Source organism: Sabethes cyaneus, chromosome 2 (genome assembly GCF_943734655.1).
Source record: "Sabethes cyaneus chromosome 2, idSabCyanKW18_F2, whole genome shotgun sequence".
Taxonomy (NCBI): Eukaryota; Metazoa; Arthropoda; class Insecta; order Diptera; family Culicidae; genus Sabethes; species Sabethes cyaneus.
In genome coordinates, this window is record NC_071354.1 from 173,652,138 (window position 1) to 173,671,859 (window position 19,722).

At 38.8% G+C, this 19,722-nt stretch overlaps 1 protein-coding gene across 4 annotated transcripts in view; it reads left to right on the plus strand.

Annotated features, from left to right (window-relative positions):
- The window catches only part of LOC128734764 (monocarboxylate transporter 14), a 77,320-nt gene that overhangs the window by 36,272 nt on the left and 21,326 nt on the right, over positions 1 to 19,722 (plus strand). For 3 of the 4 annotated variants that reach the window (XM_053829102.1, XM_053829105.1, XM_053829103.1), the window contains exon 2: positions 13,274 to 16,414. In XM_053829102.1, the coding sequence (XP_053685077.1) occupies positions 14,588 to 16,414 (1,827 nt within the window). In that variant the 5' untranslated portion in view covers positions 13,274 to 14,587. The remainder of the gene's footprint in view (positions 1 to 13,273; positions 16,415 to 19,722) is intronic. The other variant, XM_053829104.1, reaches the window with a different exon arrangement.

Below are 19,722 nucleotides of genomic sequence, written 5' to 3' on the forward strand. Positions count from 1 at the left end.
CTGGATGATATCATAATACACCAAAATGTTGGTCGCGGTGATAATAACCTGATAATAATAAAAATCTGTATATATGACAACAATGACATACATAACTGTATTAATTGTTACAAGATTAATTATTTCATTTGGCGACTTTTCTTTTACACTCTTGAATATTTTTTCACCTTTAAATAAGTGCAACTTTTCAGAACCCTCTTAAAGTGTACAGACTCAAATTCTTACTAGTTTTACTCCCAAAAATTGGTAGAATTATTTTAAAAATATGTGACCTATTTATCACCGCAATAACTTGGAACTATTGGTAGCAGGTAGCCAACAAATTTCCTATTCAAAATCGGAGTTTGTACAGTTTAAGGCTATTTTCAGAACTTTCAAGCAAGTTTTGGGAATGCCCAACTAATTTGTAGGTGCAAATATTTAAAAGTATTTGCCTATAAGCTCCCTAGGAAACACAATATGGAATTTTTGTGTTTTAATCATATCCATTTCTTACAAGAAAAACCCGATTTAATCCACCTAGTGGTGAAAGGAACCTTTGTTATACGGTCTTACTTGCTATTTGAGATAGAAATCGACACGGCTTCGGAACATAATTCATCTATTGGTTATCGTTACGCAGTGCGTTGGTTTACATAAAATTTTTGAAAATTGAATAAGTTTACAAAATTTGATCAAAATAAGAACACTTTTAAATTTTGATAGATCCTTTTTTCATGAAATTGCTGAGTAGGGATAAGTAAGTTATTATTAATCTGTTGTTATTAATCTGAGTAAGTGCAAATAAAAGTAAGTTGTAAGAGGAAATCTTATTCTTTAACATATACATTGTTTAGTAAAGGTCTAGTTTATAGGTTTTTGAACTATGCATAGTTTCCTGTAATGCTATTCCACAGATAACAGACATCCATTCACGAACAAATTTTTTGGGAATTGTTGGATAAAATTTCAAATTAAAATCACCTAATATGCTAGCGTCACCACCACTATAGTTTCCCAACTAAATGATTCTTTTGATTTGCACACTGACAACCTTTGGCTCCTCTGGCGCTAGTTTATATGGACTATAAGCGTTATGCTAGCGCCAGAAGCTAGTTGTTGTGAGTTTAGTGTAGAATTTTATGCGCCTTCAGCAACATCATCACTATAGTTTCCCAACTAATTTGACATAAGTTTTATCCAAGTGGGGACCTTTTGCTTGGATGTCTGTTCTCTGTGGCTATTCTATTTGAATCACATCAGTAGAGTTTTCTTGTATAATTTTCATCAATTTTTATTAACCTTCGGTTGCTCACGCTGTTGTATTTGATACAACACGTGTAGGTTTTCCAACGCCATATTGTTATAAAGTTACAAAACGTTGTTTAATTAACGTATATTCTTCAACAAACTTATTGTGCGCAAAATGTCATAATTATTCAATGCATTAATAATTTAAACTGTTGGGAAAATGTATGCAGCAAAACTATCAGCAAATGTAAAATGTTTAAAATGTATCCGTCTGCTGGTAGTCGAGTAATTCGGAGTCAAAATTGGGGCATTCTTTATAATCAAAGTTCTACAGTTCCTAAAAAAGCAAACATACAGGTATACTATTTTCAGCAAAGTTGTGTATTTTTATTATTTGTACAATTTTGTAGTACATATAAAAGTTATACAACAATTACAAAAAGAGCAAAAATAGAAAAACTGATTTTACAAATTCATATACAATAAATAAGATTTTTCTATCTTCGCTGCAGAGATAGAAGGTTACTGTCTTCAACAAAATTTCTTGTAATAATATGTTCTATAACTTTGCAGAACACATCAATGTGTTATATTGACACTGAAGAAAAATAAATTTTTTATTTCACTTTTAGGGGGATTAATCAAAATTTAAATTCTACCAGACGATAGAGCTTTCAATTTCAAGTAACTCTTACAATGGTTTAATAAACTTAAAACCAAGTTTTCCCAGTCAAAACTCCCTTGCACCCTTGTTTTCTTTGGTTTGGGACTATTTTGCGCGCGAGTAACTGTATTACAAAAGTTGGCGCGAGTGTTCGAGGGTTAATATCTTTTGACCGGTAAAACCAATTCTTATGAAATTTTGCATATATATTCGTAGTGTCAAAACCTCTCGTTTGATATTAAAATAATTGAAATTAGGTAAATTTTCTTCGTTAAAATCATTCTAAATTATTGTTAATTTTGCTGTGGTGTATACGGTTGCTCATAACTTTCAAATTAAACGTCCATTCAAAAAATCATTCAATAGTGATCTATTAGGATATATTATCTTTCAAATGAGACTAATAGCGCATAAATCGGTTTGGCCATCTCTAAGAAACAGGCGATAATTATTACCTTGTCAAAACAGGTTTTTTAAGACTAACTTCTAAACTACTTGTTTGTTTTCAATTAAAAAATCCTGAACAATTTAGCTTTAATAAGGGCTTTCATTTGATACTAAGATCGTTGAAATCGGTCATGTAGTTCCGGAGAAACCCGTGTCACGTATTTTTCACATTTTTGCTTATAACTTTTAAACGAAACGTCGTATCACGAAACAACTCAATAGTGATCTACTAGACAATAATACCTTTCAAACAAAAGTGATAGCGAACGATTCGGTTCAGCCATCTCTGAGAAACAGGCGATAGAAAAAATCATTACATACATACACACACACACACACACACACACACACAGACATTGCTCAAATCGTCGAACCCTATCGATTGGTATATGTGACTTGGCCCTCCGGGCCTCGGATCAATTTCGTGTTTTTCGACCAATTTTTAAACCTTTGTTATAGTATAACAAAGGTAATAAATTTAGCTTTAAAATCGAAAAAATATTGATAACCCTGTACCCTGCTGCTGCAAAACATTTTGTTTTCGGATTCCTTTCGAAATAATCCACCTAAAATTGGTTCAAACCCGATAAGCTCGGTTACACTTATTCTCCGTCTGCGCGTTGGATGACCCATACCTATATGGCTCATGTGACTGCGTCACACTACGTCTAATTAACTATTGTAAAATTGCTTATCAAGCTCTTACTTTCCGGATATTAGCTACCTATATAAGAAGTAAACAAGCCACTATTCAGATGAAAAGGTTATAGGGACCTGGGACGTTTCTAGTTCCCCGCAGAGTGTAGAATGGGCATCTCGATCGATGATGGTCAAATAACTCGCTTGTTTAAAATGTCCTAAGAACGCGATTGCACGTGTGACACAATTCATGCCCAAAAACTGTGCTGAAAAACAAAATTGGGAATGCGTCACATCAGCAACGAGAGTCTGATAATAATTTGCCGGCTTTAGAACCGTCGTCAAGGTAACTCGAAAAAAATTAATCAGTTTTGTTTAATTTGGATGAAGATTAAAGAAACATGTGAATGACACGAATGATTAAGACATGTTTTCATAAGTTGACAGCACATAACTTATTTTTTACAACCTTTGCAATCATGCAGTTTAGGAGTTCCTTATCGTACAGAGAGCAATATACATTAGTACATTGCTGTTTTAATAACTACAGTACTGAAAAAAACAAAGTGTTCAACAAAAATAATAACATTTTCCAACAGACGTTTGTTTTGAATAACTGCTTATTAAACCGTTATGTAGCTAATATTCAGCGAACAAGTACTTGTTAGGCTGTTGCGCCTAAATAATTTCTGCAGGATAAAACCGATTTTTTTTTTAATTTTTCGAAATGATACAATGCCAGTCTAATTTTCAAAAGCAGACACTGACACTGAACCGTCTTCGATTAACACGAGACTACCATCCAACCCTCGAATACGAGGTCTGTGTTTACTTTCGATGTCTTCAAATGTGCTTTCATCAGTGATCATACCTAAGTTTCCAGAGCTCAACACGCTGTGCAACGTACCTATGAATAAATATCAGCCTTTTTGCGTTTGTTAGCTTTCCTGATTAGCGGAAGACTACTCGCATACTACGCATACTTCTTGTGGTTGCAAACATTCAGTTTTCAATTCTCACATTTAAAACCCATGGGAATGTAAATCGTTATCTGCTATTGTACCTTAAGGGTAGTCTGCAGCAATCTCCTGAAACGCAGTTCCATTTTAAAATTAATAAAGCACAAAGCAAGGAAAGAATTCAGTTTTCTACTGATTTTTTCTGGTAATGTTTGTTTTCAATGTCTCAAATTGACGTTTACTCTTAGCTTTGTTATTCCATAAGACTATTTTCAATGAGTGCTCAACATAAAGCCAAATTTTGGAAAAATTTCTCGTAAGATAATCAAAAATAAATCGACTTTGCTGGATTGAGCGACAACACATTTTTTTGAAGAAGTAATAAACTGAATGCTATGTGAGCACTTTATTTTTTCCGGTTACTGTAAAGTCTCATAATAATAATCATCAACGCCATTGACGAAATTTGCAAATATTGTAAAAGCGAGACGAACAATTACGGCTACGTGTAATTAGCGATAAACTCGCTTATCTTGAATAACGGGGGCGATAAATTTCGTCAACACACTACAGAGACCTGACGTTTCGTACACATTCCACAATTTTCCAGTTCAGTCCACCATCATGATGATAACCGAACCGATTACCGTCAGAAATGTTGATATTCAATTTTGCCATTTCGTCGATTGCACTGGTTGTTTTATTTTAGGAGGCCTAATTATCCAATTTCTTAGACAAAATGCAACGTGTAATCTTTATTAAGGTTGCCGATGCGTAGTTGATTATACAATGCTTCGCGCTTTCCTTCTGATTAGGACCGGCTTAATACCCAATGAGCCGTTATCTGTGGGTCCTAAGCGGAACTAGATTTATCTTCTAAGCGGGGAATAAAAAGTTACAGTCAAATATCGCACACGGCTGTTCCACTGCCTCATGGGGAAAACTGAATGTTTGTAAACTTATTCTTATTTGCTTATAAATATTTTATTAAGAAATGCTGATGTGATCTTTCCTACCTTCCAGGGGACGAAGTATGAAGAGAAATGTCAATACATCAAACATCGACATGCGGTGATAGGCCTATCGAGCATCAAATCAAAACGATACGTTACATAAAGCCAGCATGGAAAAGAAATACCGTTATCAATCTTCCTTCATTAAGACGAATCAATGTTCGAGTGATAATTCTGTAATAACTTCAGTCACAATGGTTACTTTTGAGTGATAAAGGTTGAGCACGAAAAAATTCGGACACGAAAATCTATTTTTTTTTGTTAGAGCCGAATTAGGCATTAGGAATTTTATGCCATATTTCTTGTCATAGCCTAATGCTCAAACTTTTTCGATCAGACCCCATTATACCAGCTATTTACATGTATACCAGCTATTTTCCAAATTTCCTTTTCGCGTGAACTCCTTATCGTCGCTTTTAGTTGCCACCTTCTTCTACAACGTACCTTTCACAATAGACCAATATTTCTAAATCCTTAGCCAGATTCCACTCTTGCGGAACCACAAATCGGACCAGAAGAGACAAACGCGCTGCTCTAGAAAAGGCATCTTCTGAACACAGTTCTTTTAATAAATCTCCTGGCACATGGTTCCAGATTCTCGTAGAGCTTTCTTGGGTATTTCTTTACCTCTAGACTACCCTTTGCGTTGCGGTTTGGTACAGCTTGTGGGTTGAAGCTTCTCAAATCACCCATTTTCTTTGCTTTCTATACATTGGATGACGAAATTTTTGCCATTTTCACCGCATCTCTCGATAACAACTTCCTTTTAAAAAGAGCCACCTTTTTGAATAAATTTTAGGGTTAGTTCTGAGATATTTCAAGATATAATTTTTAATTTATGCGTGCAGGATTCACTCAGACACACTTATTTTGATGATGCTATGATGTAAACAAATGTTAAGATATGGATTCACAAACTTAACTTACTTGATACGGAAAAACGTTTCTGGCCTTATCATCAAAAAAAACCGTGTATTATTATGTTGATGTTATTACGCAGACATATTCGAGATCCGAGATTAATTATCACTTTCAACCGGTACTCCATACGCTACTGACCGTAAGACGCATGTTCACCGAGATGTCTAGACAGAAGTTGAAAATAAGTATTTGCAAGTTGATAACACTAGAGCACTGTGATGTGTAACAGTTACTGTAATACTACCGCCTGGTCATGGGCAGAAACAAACAGACTGTTCGAAGCAATCCTTGCGCGCGGATCATTTTAATCCCGCACTCCGTGCTTTAGTTATAATTTGGATTCAAATTTTTAACAAAGTTAATTCATAAGAATAACTGAACAAATTTCAAGTGAAAGTTTTCGACGAAAATCAATATGTAGATGTGACTTCAACATATGGAAGGCATTTTTGCCTTCATCTCATGGATTAGACTATGGATTTATATCGAAGTGTGTGTAATACATAGTGGTAGAAGACGCTTAAAGCAACCAGTGCGATTTCTGTGTTAAAACTGTTTATCAATACTTGGCACGGTATCGTTGAACTAATTTGGGCAAGTAATCAGAAGACTGTGAACACAAAAACAACATTATCAAATTGTGCAGTATTGCTTGTAAAGCCTTTGAAATGGTGTCTAGTGCGCAGCAAAATCCACGAATCGAAGCGGATCCTGACTTAGTATCTTACTCATCTAATCACATTGCTGCACGTTTCATTAATGTGGAAAACCATGCACATGGCTAATCTCGTTGGATCATGTATTTGAAACACACCGTAATAAATGGATAAGAATTTTCTTATCAAGTGTCATGTTATTTTTAGACAAGTCGGTCCAAAAAAAATACGGCCTTACAGACGGATAATAAATCGCGAAATGTTATTGGAGAAGTTCGATTGATAGGCCGCCGAGCTTACCTAAATGTGTAATATCTGTCAATAAAAGAAAACCGCTCATAAATATCAGCCTCAGTCGTTGAACCTCCATTGGTGGTAAACCATCACAATTGGTGTACATTATTTTGAACGTTCTATGCTATAATAATTCTTCAACAGTTTCCACAATAGGAACATTGGAAAAAGAAGTGTTTGTTTTTATTTTCGAGGAAGGAACCTTTTTGTGTCTTTTTGCCGTTATATTTAACATTCACCCAGTTGGAATACTGTTATCAGAGAAGCAACAAGTCAAATTGTGTTTTATCAACATTCAGCAGACTACCTGGTTAATCTTATGTTGATAAAAAATACAAATTTAACCTTACCTTGTAGCACATTATGGTTATTTATAAGTTTTTTTTTATCAGTGTAGATTTTACAGATAAATATAGTAAAATCAGATGGCGCAAGAATTCACTCGAATTTAAAAAAACCTGTTCGTAGTCATAATTTAGTCGTGAAGTGATGGAAACCAAAGAAACAATGAAGATGAACTACCTAGTGCCCGAGTTTCGGAAAATAATGACTCTCCGTAACATAATACGAAAAACACTAAGTTGTAGCTGCCTTTGGTGATTTCAAGAAGAGTCAAGAAATTTTTTTAAGTGCATATCAAGACTACCAAATTAAGGGCAAAACTGTGTGAAATGGCGAGATTCATCGGTCTACGTAATAATCCAAAGCAGTGGTATCGAACGCATAGCAATAAAGAGTTATTCCGCCAGTTTAAAAAATAAAAAATAATAAGGAGCTACAGTGTAACAAGACATTTTATATTACGCATCACCTTTCGTGCATTAATTTATTCCATCTGCGTGAAATGTCAAAATCGATTGACAGCATACTGGCACTGTCCGCCATTCCCGTTCATAGCAGATGAATAGAATTTAGTAGCATTTAACATCTGTTGCTATGGCAACCTCGCCAGCGTACCTTCAACGACCGCGGCGTTTTTCTAGCCGTCGTATTTTTTCGACGTTTTTGTTGACGACTGACCTCACTAGTCGTTAGTCCAACCATCTCACTATAAGTCTAGACTTCTAGTATTCTGCCATTCACTTAACAGCATCCGTATTTGTTGGTATCTGGCACTTGATTGTCGCATACTATTCACGCACCAAAACAAACACATTGGTCGACCAGCAACTAAATGTCTAGCGCAGCATCCTCCTCCAGAGGGCAAAGACCCCTTTTACAGTGCTACAATGTTGACGCTGATAATGTCAATGTCACCCGCGAACCTAGCTACTAGCGCGTGAGACTTGGTAATGATAGTAACTTACTTACTCCTTTGATAGGTGTTATATGCCTGCCCTTCGTATAATACCTATCAATTTAATGCTGACAAGCAAATTTTCGACAATTCACACCATAGAAAAATAAGTTATTGATAACAAAAAGCGACGACGTCAACAACGAGTTATCTTGAATGTCATCGGAATATGTCAACTATTACGTATTTTTCGTAGCATTGAAAATTTGTACTAAATGTGCTTCAAATATTTTCATTAAGTTTTTGGTTGTTTAAAAATCTATTAACTATATCTTCAAGCCTTATCAACATGTACCTAATCTATACTATTGTTACCGTTATGTCAAATAATGTACATAACCAATGATAATCATTCTTGTGACAATATGAGTATAGGGTAAGGAACGAATTAAGCAGTGTCACCTATTTTAATCAGTTAAAAATAAATGAGCCGAAAATGCACTTTTTTATTCATATTTTCAAAATCTTTTGATAGGATCATCTTCACAAATCACTTAACCATACATTTGATTCACACAAACACAATTTACTGGGTTTCCGACAAGAAATATGATGAATTAAAAATTGCTGTCCAAAAACGTACATTTTTCAGCTGCTGAAGGCAATCGACACCTACCGCCATCAACCGCTACTAACGAATCCATCACATTTTTCAGCACTGATTACAACCACTCTAAAAGTCAAGCACTTAATTGTCACATACCATATTATTCACTACTATCTTTTTTTCTATTATCTAAGGCTTTGTCACTAGCCGAAAGTTTTATTATTTTATGACAAAACTGAAAACAAATTCTGAATTGACGGAACCTGTTCACCAGTAGCAGCAGCTGCAGCAAAACTGATGAACTATCGTGTTGCCAAGACACCGGTTTGGCTTCTGGAAATAAGAATTATAGGTTTGAAATTAACTGAAACTCCCAATGGTGAAAACGTGGTTCAATACTTTCAAGAGAAATGTATGTTCATGATTAATTTTTCTTTATTAAAAACAACAGAAAAGACAGCTTTTTCAATAATTTTCGAAGATTTTCCCAGTGATTTAATGAAGCAACGATGTGTTTCAATGTTATTTGCTTTGACAACACTGTTCTGAGTCGGACCGTGCGTACTGCTATGTTTACCTCTTTTGTTCTCCCACCATCCTTATGAACAGCGAGTGAGACGTCAAACTCGCAGTTTCCCATAAGAACACTAGAGAACAAAAGAGACGACGAATACCGTTTGCCGAACGGTGCGGTGAGTGTATGCCCCGATACACAATTTAGACAGATGCCATTTCACGCATCTATGCCGATACACTATGCCGATTACACATAAGATGCCGATTAGTAGGTCGCGGATAAGAACGCGAACTTACTGAATAGGGGAAAAGTTCGAGGGATTTTTTTACGGGGACGTAAAAAAAACAGATTTCAGGATTGCTTAAAAAAGCACCTTGAGGGTGAAAATATGTTCGGTCTGATCAAAATTAGTTCCACCGCTCCAACTTTTAAAGCGGAAAATCAAAAGTTTAGCACAACAATAGTGTTTTCCAATGGTAACAGCTTGAAGAACTAAAGATAGCAAGAAGATTGGTATGTTGATATCCCCCACTTAGCCAACCCAGCGCTTGTAATAAGGTAAAACAATTAGTGACCCGCTTAGACTGCTTAAAACCGGTTCTTTACCCTACTTAATTGTATACTACTTACTTTACTAGCCGAGAGCCGGTGTAGCTTTTGTCGAATCGAGAATTCCTCTCCATTGTACTCGGTCCTGGGCTACTCGTCGCAAATTCGTTACGCGTCTCGACACACGCAATCGGCTTCAACCTGGTCGAGCCATCTAGCACGTTGGGCTCCTCTATCAATGCACAGTCGTCCGGTATCTTTGCGACGTGGCCGGCCCATCCTGGTCTTCCAACTTTCGTCAGATGTACGATGGGAATTTCTCTAAGCAGTACCTGAAGGCAGCTCGTGATTCATATACCTCCGCCACTCTTCGCTATCCGTTTGTACTCCGCCAAAAATAGTCCGCAACACCTTTCGTTCAAATACGGCAAGTGCATGAATGTCTTCCGTAAGCAAAGTCACTGCCTCAAGCGTTTCGTTAGCGTTTTGTACATCGTCAACTTTGTGCGGCGGCGTATGCTCCTTGATCGAGGCATCCTGCGGAGGGAAAAGTAGGCTCGATTTCCAGCTTGCATGCGTCGTTGGATCTCCTTACTCGTATTATTGTCAGCGGTGACCAGAGATCTCAAATATAAGAACTCATCAACCACTTCCAGTTCATCGCCGCCAATAGCCACTGTCCATGGGAGGCGAATGTTATCTCTTCTTAGGTCTTTATCTTTCATATACACACTTGCTTTTCGACACATCGGTTCTTAGGCCAATTCTACTATCTTCCGCCTTTAGTCTGGCCTAGCAAATGCCTCCGCTGTCCCAAAGTTCCAAGTAATAACGTCGAAATCCCCTGTAAAGCCACACTGACCAGTGCTCTACTGCGGGGTTTTTCCAAGATTTGGGAGGAGGCGAAGCTATCCGAGGAATGGATGAAAGCAGTTGTTTGTCCTATATACAAAAAGGGTGATCAACCCGACTGGTAAACGCCGCCTACAAGGTACTCTCCCAGATCCTGTTACGCCGGCTGTCACCGATTGCGCAAGGTTTTGAAGGAAGTTATCAGAGGGGCATGATATGGGCTCGCACCACTACGGATCAAACTTTTAACCTACGCACGTTTCCACGCATGACATCTTTATTGACTTCAAAGCAGCACATGAAACAATCGATCGAGACCAGTTATGACACGAGCACGGTTTTCCGGATAAACTGAAGTAACTGGTCAGAACTACATTGGGTCGAGTGATGCGTTTGGTGCGCATCTAGGGGACGCTCTCGAGCCCCTTCGAGACGCGACGAGAGTTGAGGCAAGATGACGGCTTATCCTGCATGATCTGACGTGATCCGACGAGCGGTATTGTAATGAAAGGCATGATTTGCACCAAAGATAGCTAATTCCTAGGTTTCACAAATGACTTTGACATCAGTCATCAGCCAGGAACTTTGCGACGGCGGAGGCAATATACGCACGACTGAAAGCGAAATATGAGGGAAATAGATTAAAAATAAATGCGTCGAGAACCAAATACATGACAGGAAGAGGCTAAAAGGAGATGAATGCACGCCTTTCACGGACGGTAACTGTTGACGGCGACGAACTAGAAGTGGTAGATAAGTCCGTGTAATAGGGACCGCCTATGACTGCGGTAAGGACTAGTACAGATATCTGGCAGCGCATTCAAGCGAGAAATCGAGCCTAGTTTACCCGGTTGCAAAATGTTGCGAACAAGAAGCATACGCTCCCATACGAAGCTGAAAATGTACAACACTATCATCAGATGGTTCTTTATGGGTTTGAAACTATGATGCTACTCACGGAGTACATACGCACCCTTGCTGTGTTCGAGCGAAAAGTGCTGCGGACGATATTTGGCGGAGTACAAACTGAAAGCGAAGAATGGTAGAGGCGTATGAATCACGAGTTACACGCTGTAGGGACTGTGATACTACTACCGTTGTTGCTGTGCCATTTTCATAAGCTATGCAATTTATGGACAGTACGACAACGGAAGTTGCACATTTGCGAAAATAAACCATACGATGTCTTTCCTAAGCCTTTAAGGGCGCCTACAAAATGCACGCGGCTCCGACGCGACGCGACTTCGCTCACACAATCCTACTACGGGCGAAAAAAGGCTGAGCACATAACTGCAGCGTAAATCTTTCGATCAATGCAAGTAATGTGTCCTGGAGCCACAACAACTGATACCAGTAGGTTCTTTGCGAAACGCGATTTTTATCCGTTAGACAGAGAAAGATAACGTATATTACCAACTCATTGCTACCGGCTTCTACCGAAGCGGCTGTTCTGCTTTCCTTGAAATTTTGTATTTGTATCAGCTTATAACTGGCTACATTGACCCATTCCAGCGTTACGGGACACTATCCCTACCATGCAGATCGGTTCCTGTTTCATCAAATCCCTGGTATTCTAGTGGAAAATAAAGTACTCTTTAAACAAATAATTTACAAGGTATTTGCCAAAAAATTGGTCAAACAAGAGGCGATTCATACAGTAACAATTGGTGCTAATTGTGTCCCGTAACGCTGGAATGTGTCATTATTTAATTATACAATCTACTAACAATGATCGTTGTCAATTAATAGCAAACAGCTGTTATAACTCTAAAGTGATGAAACTCAGTTATTTTCAAACTAATGCTGGGAATAAAACTCATTTTTAGGAACTTCTTAATTTTCTTGTTGTAGCCACTCAGTCGGATATCTATCTAATGATTATCTTATCCTTGTCCTAAAATTTGTAAATTCCCGCTCGTAAACAACAGCTTACGAAACGTATTCATGCTTTCCACTTTATTGCCAAGTATTTCGCGGACAAAATTGGATTTGGTTCAAGTGCGACCGACATATTATATTTTTCAGCAGGTTCAGCTGGACGCAACCGGTTACTATAACATTTAACCGAATTTTGTTTTCCACGGACTTGTCTGATACGAGTTTGCGTCAGCATTATCTGTAGGCTGATTTTTGCTGCTTCACCTGTTAGTCAGAACGAAGAAAATAAAACTTCGTCATTCCACTCAGCCAAGACCTTCAAAGAATTTGCTATGAAATCTCAAAATGCTAATTAACGTAATGCCACTGGGCAGTTCCACCTGTCCCTTATTTAGCGTTAAAGCAATACAGGGCGTCTTCAAGGTAACATATTGCCGGATAGGCGCAATTGAATTTGTGTCGAAATCTAACTCAATTATTGTTTATCATTACCAAATTTAAATAATTGTCGTTGACTTTCTATTCTAAACATCTACTATATAATGATCCGTCTTTTTTAAAAATAAAAATTTAAAATCAATCACTTTAACCTCCATTTACGGTTGTTACGATTTAGTATTATTCACGCATTCGACAACAACTTGACCTGAACACACTTCACCGGAAGTGAACTATATTCAGGTCAACAAAATCGTGATTTAAACATCAAATCAAATTCATGTCCTACATTTTCCGCAAACAACTTCGCCCACCCGATGCCTGCCCTTCCGACCGAACCTGACTAACCTTGTTTTACAATTCTATTTTCAGACACTCTACAAAGCGCGTCACAAAGTACCAGGCGCACTCGTTTGTTTTCCCATCTCGGCGTCAAAAGGCAAGGCAATTTTCGCGCAGCGCGCATCGTTGTGTGCGGAAGAAGAAAAAAGTATTAAATTCGGTAAAAATAAAACCCCATCGCGAAGAACCAACAGAGGTGAAACCACCCCGCGCGTCACTGTAGCCGAGAGGTGTTCAGGAAAAATCGTGCAAAAAAGTTCGTATTATAACCTTCCCATTGAAATCGTGCAGTGATTCAAAGACATTCGCTGTTGGCGGTTGTACAATCCCGTGATTCAGGTCAGTGCTTTCTTCCAGAACGATGTGGGTTAAAGCCAGTGGAAAAGAAGCCTGACACGACCAGATTCGTGAGTACGATAAGTACCCATTTCAGAGGATAAAATTCGATTCCATTCTCTCCTGCCGCCAGGTTCAAGGGGAGCCATTGGGAAGCGCGCGTACGCTCCATAAATACGCAAAACTATAAGAAATAAAACTGTGGATTGGCCAGTTCGGTGTAACCAGCTTGATGAAAACAAAACCGGTGCTAACTGAATCAAACCAACTCATCACAACACTTATGTATTGCAATCGGGATATTTCCTGCACAGTGAGTAATTGTCAGCGTTATACCGCCAAGGATCCTCGTCTGAGACCTAATCAACCACAGTCGACGTCGTTAATACATTCGAACAGGACCACCCTCCGCCAGCCCAGTTGAAAGATTTCCTCCGAATATCTCAACAGACATAGTGTTGCCCTCGACAGGGTCAACACATTCAGCAGCATAACAAGTGTCGCGTAGTGTGTGTGTCTGCTCGATCGAAGCGCGAAAATTTAGAGGAAGAAATCCTAGAACAAGCAAGCATCATCTTCGCTGTGATTTGTTACAATTACAACGTGTTAAACCGTCATTCGTATTTCGTTATCATCACGCTTGACGCTTACATAGGCACAACATACCTCCCGCAGAAATTTGTGACGCGACACTGCTGTACCAAGTTCTCTCTTGATTTTTTTAATTCTAGTTACAACGCTTAGTCGACGGGCGTGGATTGCGCTCCTGTAACATATTACTCGGATACTGAGTAAATTCGAAACGTGACACAGCTGACGATCTGCTGCATGCGCCAACTAATTAAGCAAATAACAAGGCCAGCCTTAAAGGTCAGGCTAATGGTCCAGAGTTTAGCCAACTGTCAACTAGGAAAGACTGCGCAGTTTTTAAATAGTATTTATATTTCTCTTTCGACTAGAGCGATAATAAATTAATATTAAAAGTAGAAAATAATTTAACCCGCCAAAATGGTGGTTGAAATACAGATAACCGATCCTAGCAATAAAAGCTACTTGATTCACAATAACACCGGCAATCAATCAGAAAGGAACAACAACAATAATAATAATAATAACAATAACAATGGCTCAAGATTCGACAGGAAAGAATTGGAAGCTATCAAGACGAACTTGCTGAATACGAATGAGGTAACTTTTTGCAACCTGTCGGACGATGAGCTAGATGTCGACCGCTCAAAGATGTCGCAGCTTACGGTTGCTGATTTTGGACGAAAGAAAAAGCGTCTGAATTCCGATATTTCGGAGGAAGATTCCATACTTTCCTCGTACCATGAACCGGTAAAGAACCCAAAACCTAAGATTCCGGATGGTGGCTACGGTTGGGTGGTGGTCTTCGCGTCGGTAATGATTTCACTCATCATGGATGGCGTTTCTTTCTCATTTGGTCTTATGTACACCGAATGGTTGAACTATTTCGGAGAGTCCAAATCCAAAACCGCCTGGGTTGGATCCTTGTTCATTGCGGTACCGTTGCTGAGTGGTCCCATAATGTCGAATCTGGTTGATCGATACGGGTGCCGCAAAATGACCATTTTGGGCGGTTTCGTTGCAACCGTCGGATTCGCATTGGCGTCGTACTGTACAAGTATCGAGCAGTTGTACTTTACGTTTGGAATTCTAGCTGGAATAGGACTCGGTGTTGGTTATGTTACAGCTGTTGTTTCGATTGCGTTCTGGTTTGACAAAAGACGAACCTTTGCCACCGGCATTGGGGCATCCGGAACTGGTATTGGTACTTTTCTGTATGCTCCGTTCACTCAATGGTTGATAGAAAACTTTGGCTGGCGTGGAACTACCCTCATTCTTGCGGGAACACTGTTCAATATATGTGTTATGGGTGCATTGATGCGGGATCCCGATTGGATGATCGAGGAAAGCAAGCTGGAAAGCCGTTCACAAAGTATGCAAACTTTCTCAAACTCCAGTGTTTGTTTGGATGAAATCAAAAAGCTTATCGAAACCGGTGTTCCGAAGGAACATCTCTTGGACAGTCTTGTCACAAACGTCAACACCGAAGCAAATCAGTCCATCACGCCCGATGACCCAGCCGTTACGAAGAAGTATCAAAGCGAACTTTCACTGCCAACGTTCTTTAAGCACGAAAGCGATCTCCTGCGGCCTCATCCTCACACCGGCAGTCGTCGTTCCTTGCGACAGGCCATTCTTGCTAAGGAAACCTTCCGGAAGTTTGAAGAGAAATCAAATGAAAGTGAATCGAAGCCCGCTAACACGGTCAAACTTGCCAGCGCTGAAACTCTAAATTCAAACGAAAAACTGTCAAGTTATGCGGAAAATCCAGAGCCCACAAATCATGCCTCTCTGGAAACGCTAAGCGCTGCCTCGCTGGAAGACGCATATCTGAGTGCAAATCGACAGAAAGAACTTCGTGAATCACGTGCTGGTTCCAGTACATGGTCCCTGGATGCCGATATGCACAATCAGAACGAAGACTGCCGCCGATCGTTCCGCCAAACTTCACTAGATATAGTGTATGAGAATGAGATCTTCAATCCGAATGTAAACACTGCCGTTACGTTAATGGTTCCGAAGCAGAAGAAGCTGGAGCCAAAGCATCAGAATGGAGCCTTAAAGCGATCGCACACCCACAATCATTCGCTCAGATATTCTAACTTTCTGAAAGACATGCGAGTACACAAGAATTCGATCCACTACCGCGGAGCGCTCTTGAACACCCACCGCTATCGGCTGAAGGCATCCTCCTGCCCCAACATCTATCGCAATTCGATGACGACGATTGCTCGGGAAAAGGAAGAGGTGAGCGTTGTTATTTTTGGATTTGTTTCGAATTATATTTTTTTCCATAAATTATGCACGTTTGCTTGAAGGTGATTGGATAATTACTACGGTGCTAAAAGTTTGCACATAAAAAGTTCCTCAATTGGCTTTAAAAAAATTAACCTACAGGGTTTTATGGAACAAGTGTTTTCTATTTGGTATGCTAAAGAAACTAAAAGCTAAACATTGGTAAACAAACATTTCATAGCGAATTTATTTATCAGCCTGCTGCCGTAGAGAAGCAAATGAACGTAACACGTTCTTTTAGTTTCGGGCAAGGTAGAATAAATAAATTCGGTATCAGTGAACATGGAATAGTCTGCTGTAGTTGCTTCTTTCAACATACTGTTATATTTTTCGCTTTTCAGTTCGTTCGCACATTTAGAATTAGTCGAATTAGTATTTCGGTATTTAGCTAAAATGTACACTTATAAAAAGAAATGGTCTTAAATGTATTATATCAATACTCTTTGAACAGATTTTCATTGTTCCCACGTTAGTATGTCGGTTAAAAGTAAGTTTCTTCCGGATAAGTAAAACTCTGCATGTTGTTATAGAAGGGAACACTTTTTTTTACTATATTTTCGTATTATTAATTGTTCCACTTTTATTGCATGATAGAATATCTCAACTGAACAATTCACTGTGCTGTATTTGTTCATTTAGTGCTTCTTATTCCAAGAATCACCGCTGAATTAGTTTAAGTCAGTTTATAACAGGGTATGAAACATCGTTCGTTGTCATATCATTGGTCATGTACCGCTGTTAGTGGGTATATCATCATTCATTTTTGTGATACGGTTTTCACCTTCCACGTTTTCGCCAAAGGTACTATACTACGTCATAGCTAACACTACACTAGGCCTAACATTAAATGACCTTCTTCTTTACCAGTTTAGAAGAAGCTCAGGGAAGCTTGTGTGGTACTCATGTCCATTCTAATAATTCCTGGGCTACTCTCCCCAAATTTCTTGAGCGTTTCGACACTCACAAAGCAGCTGCGATCTAGTTGAACCATCCAGCATGTTGGACTCGTCTATTCCTGGTACCCGTTGCGATTATTGAAGGAAACAATTTTCATCCTACAATCGTCAGGCATTCTTATAAGATGTCCAACCTACCACAACCTCCTGACTTTCTCCAGATGTGCGTTAGACATCTTTCCAGGTACTGCCAATATCTTATGTCATACGCCTCAGTCTTGCGTAGATTATATCTGCTGCTGACGGGAACGAAACACATCACGCGATCGAGTGTAGCTTTGATCAGTAGCCTCAGTTTATCCGGAAATCTGTATTATTACATTATATGCCACAGTTGGTCTTGATCAACTTAAGCCTAGGCATGTGGTATAACTGATAGCTCTGCAATGGATGGTGAAATTTTGATCTGCAGCAGCACAGACTCTCGGGAAGCTCGTTTGATAATTCTCTATGAAATCAACTTGTGTTGTCGACAGCCGATAAAACAAGTTGTGGTGGAGTACTTTATAAGAAGGGTTTAACCAGCGTTGTACCGTAAATGTTGCAGCAGTCAAGATCAAGCCGAAGACAACTATTGCCGTCCAGTCTTCCGGTAGTCACTCTTTTTAGCAGTTCGATTTCTCATTCAACCTCTTGGAGATGGTGTCGGGACGCTTCTATGGTCCTTAGGTACTTCTAAGATAACTTCTATTCCGTATACCTCTGCTACATCGCTATTGACGTGTGATCAGCTTTCCCTTCTGGTAGCTACACATGTCAGCTTTTCGTGTGTACCCTTATGAGATCGGTTCAGTTCCATAGAACTTTTTAACGTGGTTTTAACCCAGAGGGTCATTCACCACTGAACTTCCATAGAACTTACGCGTAGCGGTTTGTCACAGGAAACCTGTTCTACTTCCTCACGACCTCTGTTTTTCCTCCTCAAGATCATGAGATCATTCACGCTCTTTTTGTCTCCGCCGCTTACTGCAACACTCCCTATCAAACCAGTTATCTCGTGTATTGGTGGGTGTTCCGCTAATACCGTAGTAGTGGTCTCTTTGATGGCTGAGCGTATTCTGCTGCATCCATCCTCGAGCATTGAAGCCCCTCTGGAGAAATTAGTGCCTTACTCAGTATTTGTGCATAGTTCTCGGAAGGTTATGGGTTCTTTTCGCTATAGTTGCTATTAACTGATCGATATGCGTTTGTTTCTCCATCTTTCTCAGAAATATCCTTCGAGGTCCACGAATCAAGCTTATTTGTAGATTGTAGTACCTTGCTGAGACAGAAGTGAACCAGCCGTTGGTGACATTTTCTGAAACTCTAATTCTACCTTGCCTAGATGTGAAGCATGTCCCAGTGAAAGCGTTTTGGATTGTTCAAAATCAACGGTAGTCAGACGATACCAAATCTGGTGGATATTTGTATTTTTGGACCATCATGGCAACACGCAGCTAAGCATTGTTATGACAGTTTTTGTGACAACACTATATTCAAACCCAAATCCTACGTAAAACTACAAATACCTACTTTAAATACCGGCTTCATCCTCGATGCGCCTGGTTAGCTTGGTTTGACTTGTCCGTCACCATCGTCCGCCTTTCATCACTTCACTATTCGTTGGATAAACTATGTTCACAAAATATACACACCAATATGTACATAGGAGTGCAAAAACGTAGGTTTTGTATAAAACGAATGAATTTCTAAATGTATTCAATATAGACTAAAGCTAGCCAATTGGCTCAATAATTATACTTTACGCTAATATTAAACTGGTTGTAACATTTAGAAAAATGTATCAACGCAACGTTACTGTCACGGAAAAAATACTCCCTTAAAACAACTAATAAATTCGGTTCGGTCTTTGATACAACAATAAGTCATTTTAACCTAACAGTTCACACTAAGAATACTAAAAAATGAACTATGATGAACGTTATATGTGTATACATTTCACTGGTATAAAATTTAACTATTGTTTTTTATCTTGCTTGGTAACAGATTGCCTGCCTGTGCTGCCGTTCATGCTTTAAATAATATGATCTCTAATATTGGGAAGCTGTAGATTTGAAGCATTTACGCATACTAACATATTTTTTGGAGACAGTATCAAGACTCCTCGACCGTTACGCTCAATAACACGACAGACAAACACAGAATTACTCTTTGTCAATTATTGTCTATGAACGACATTTCCAAACATTAACTTAATATTCATAAATATTAACAATAACAGGAGGGAATTTGATAAAAAGCGCCACCATGGCAAGTACGGAGGCCTTCTTAACCAAAACTAAATTTAAAATGACTGTTATCGCG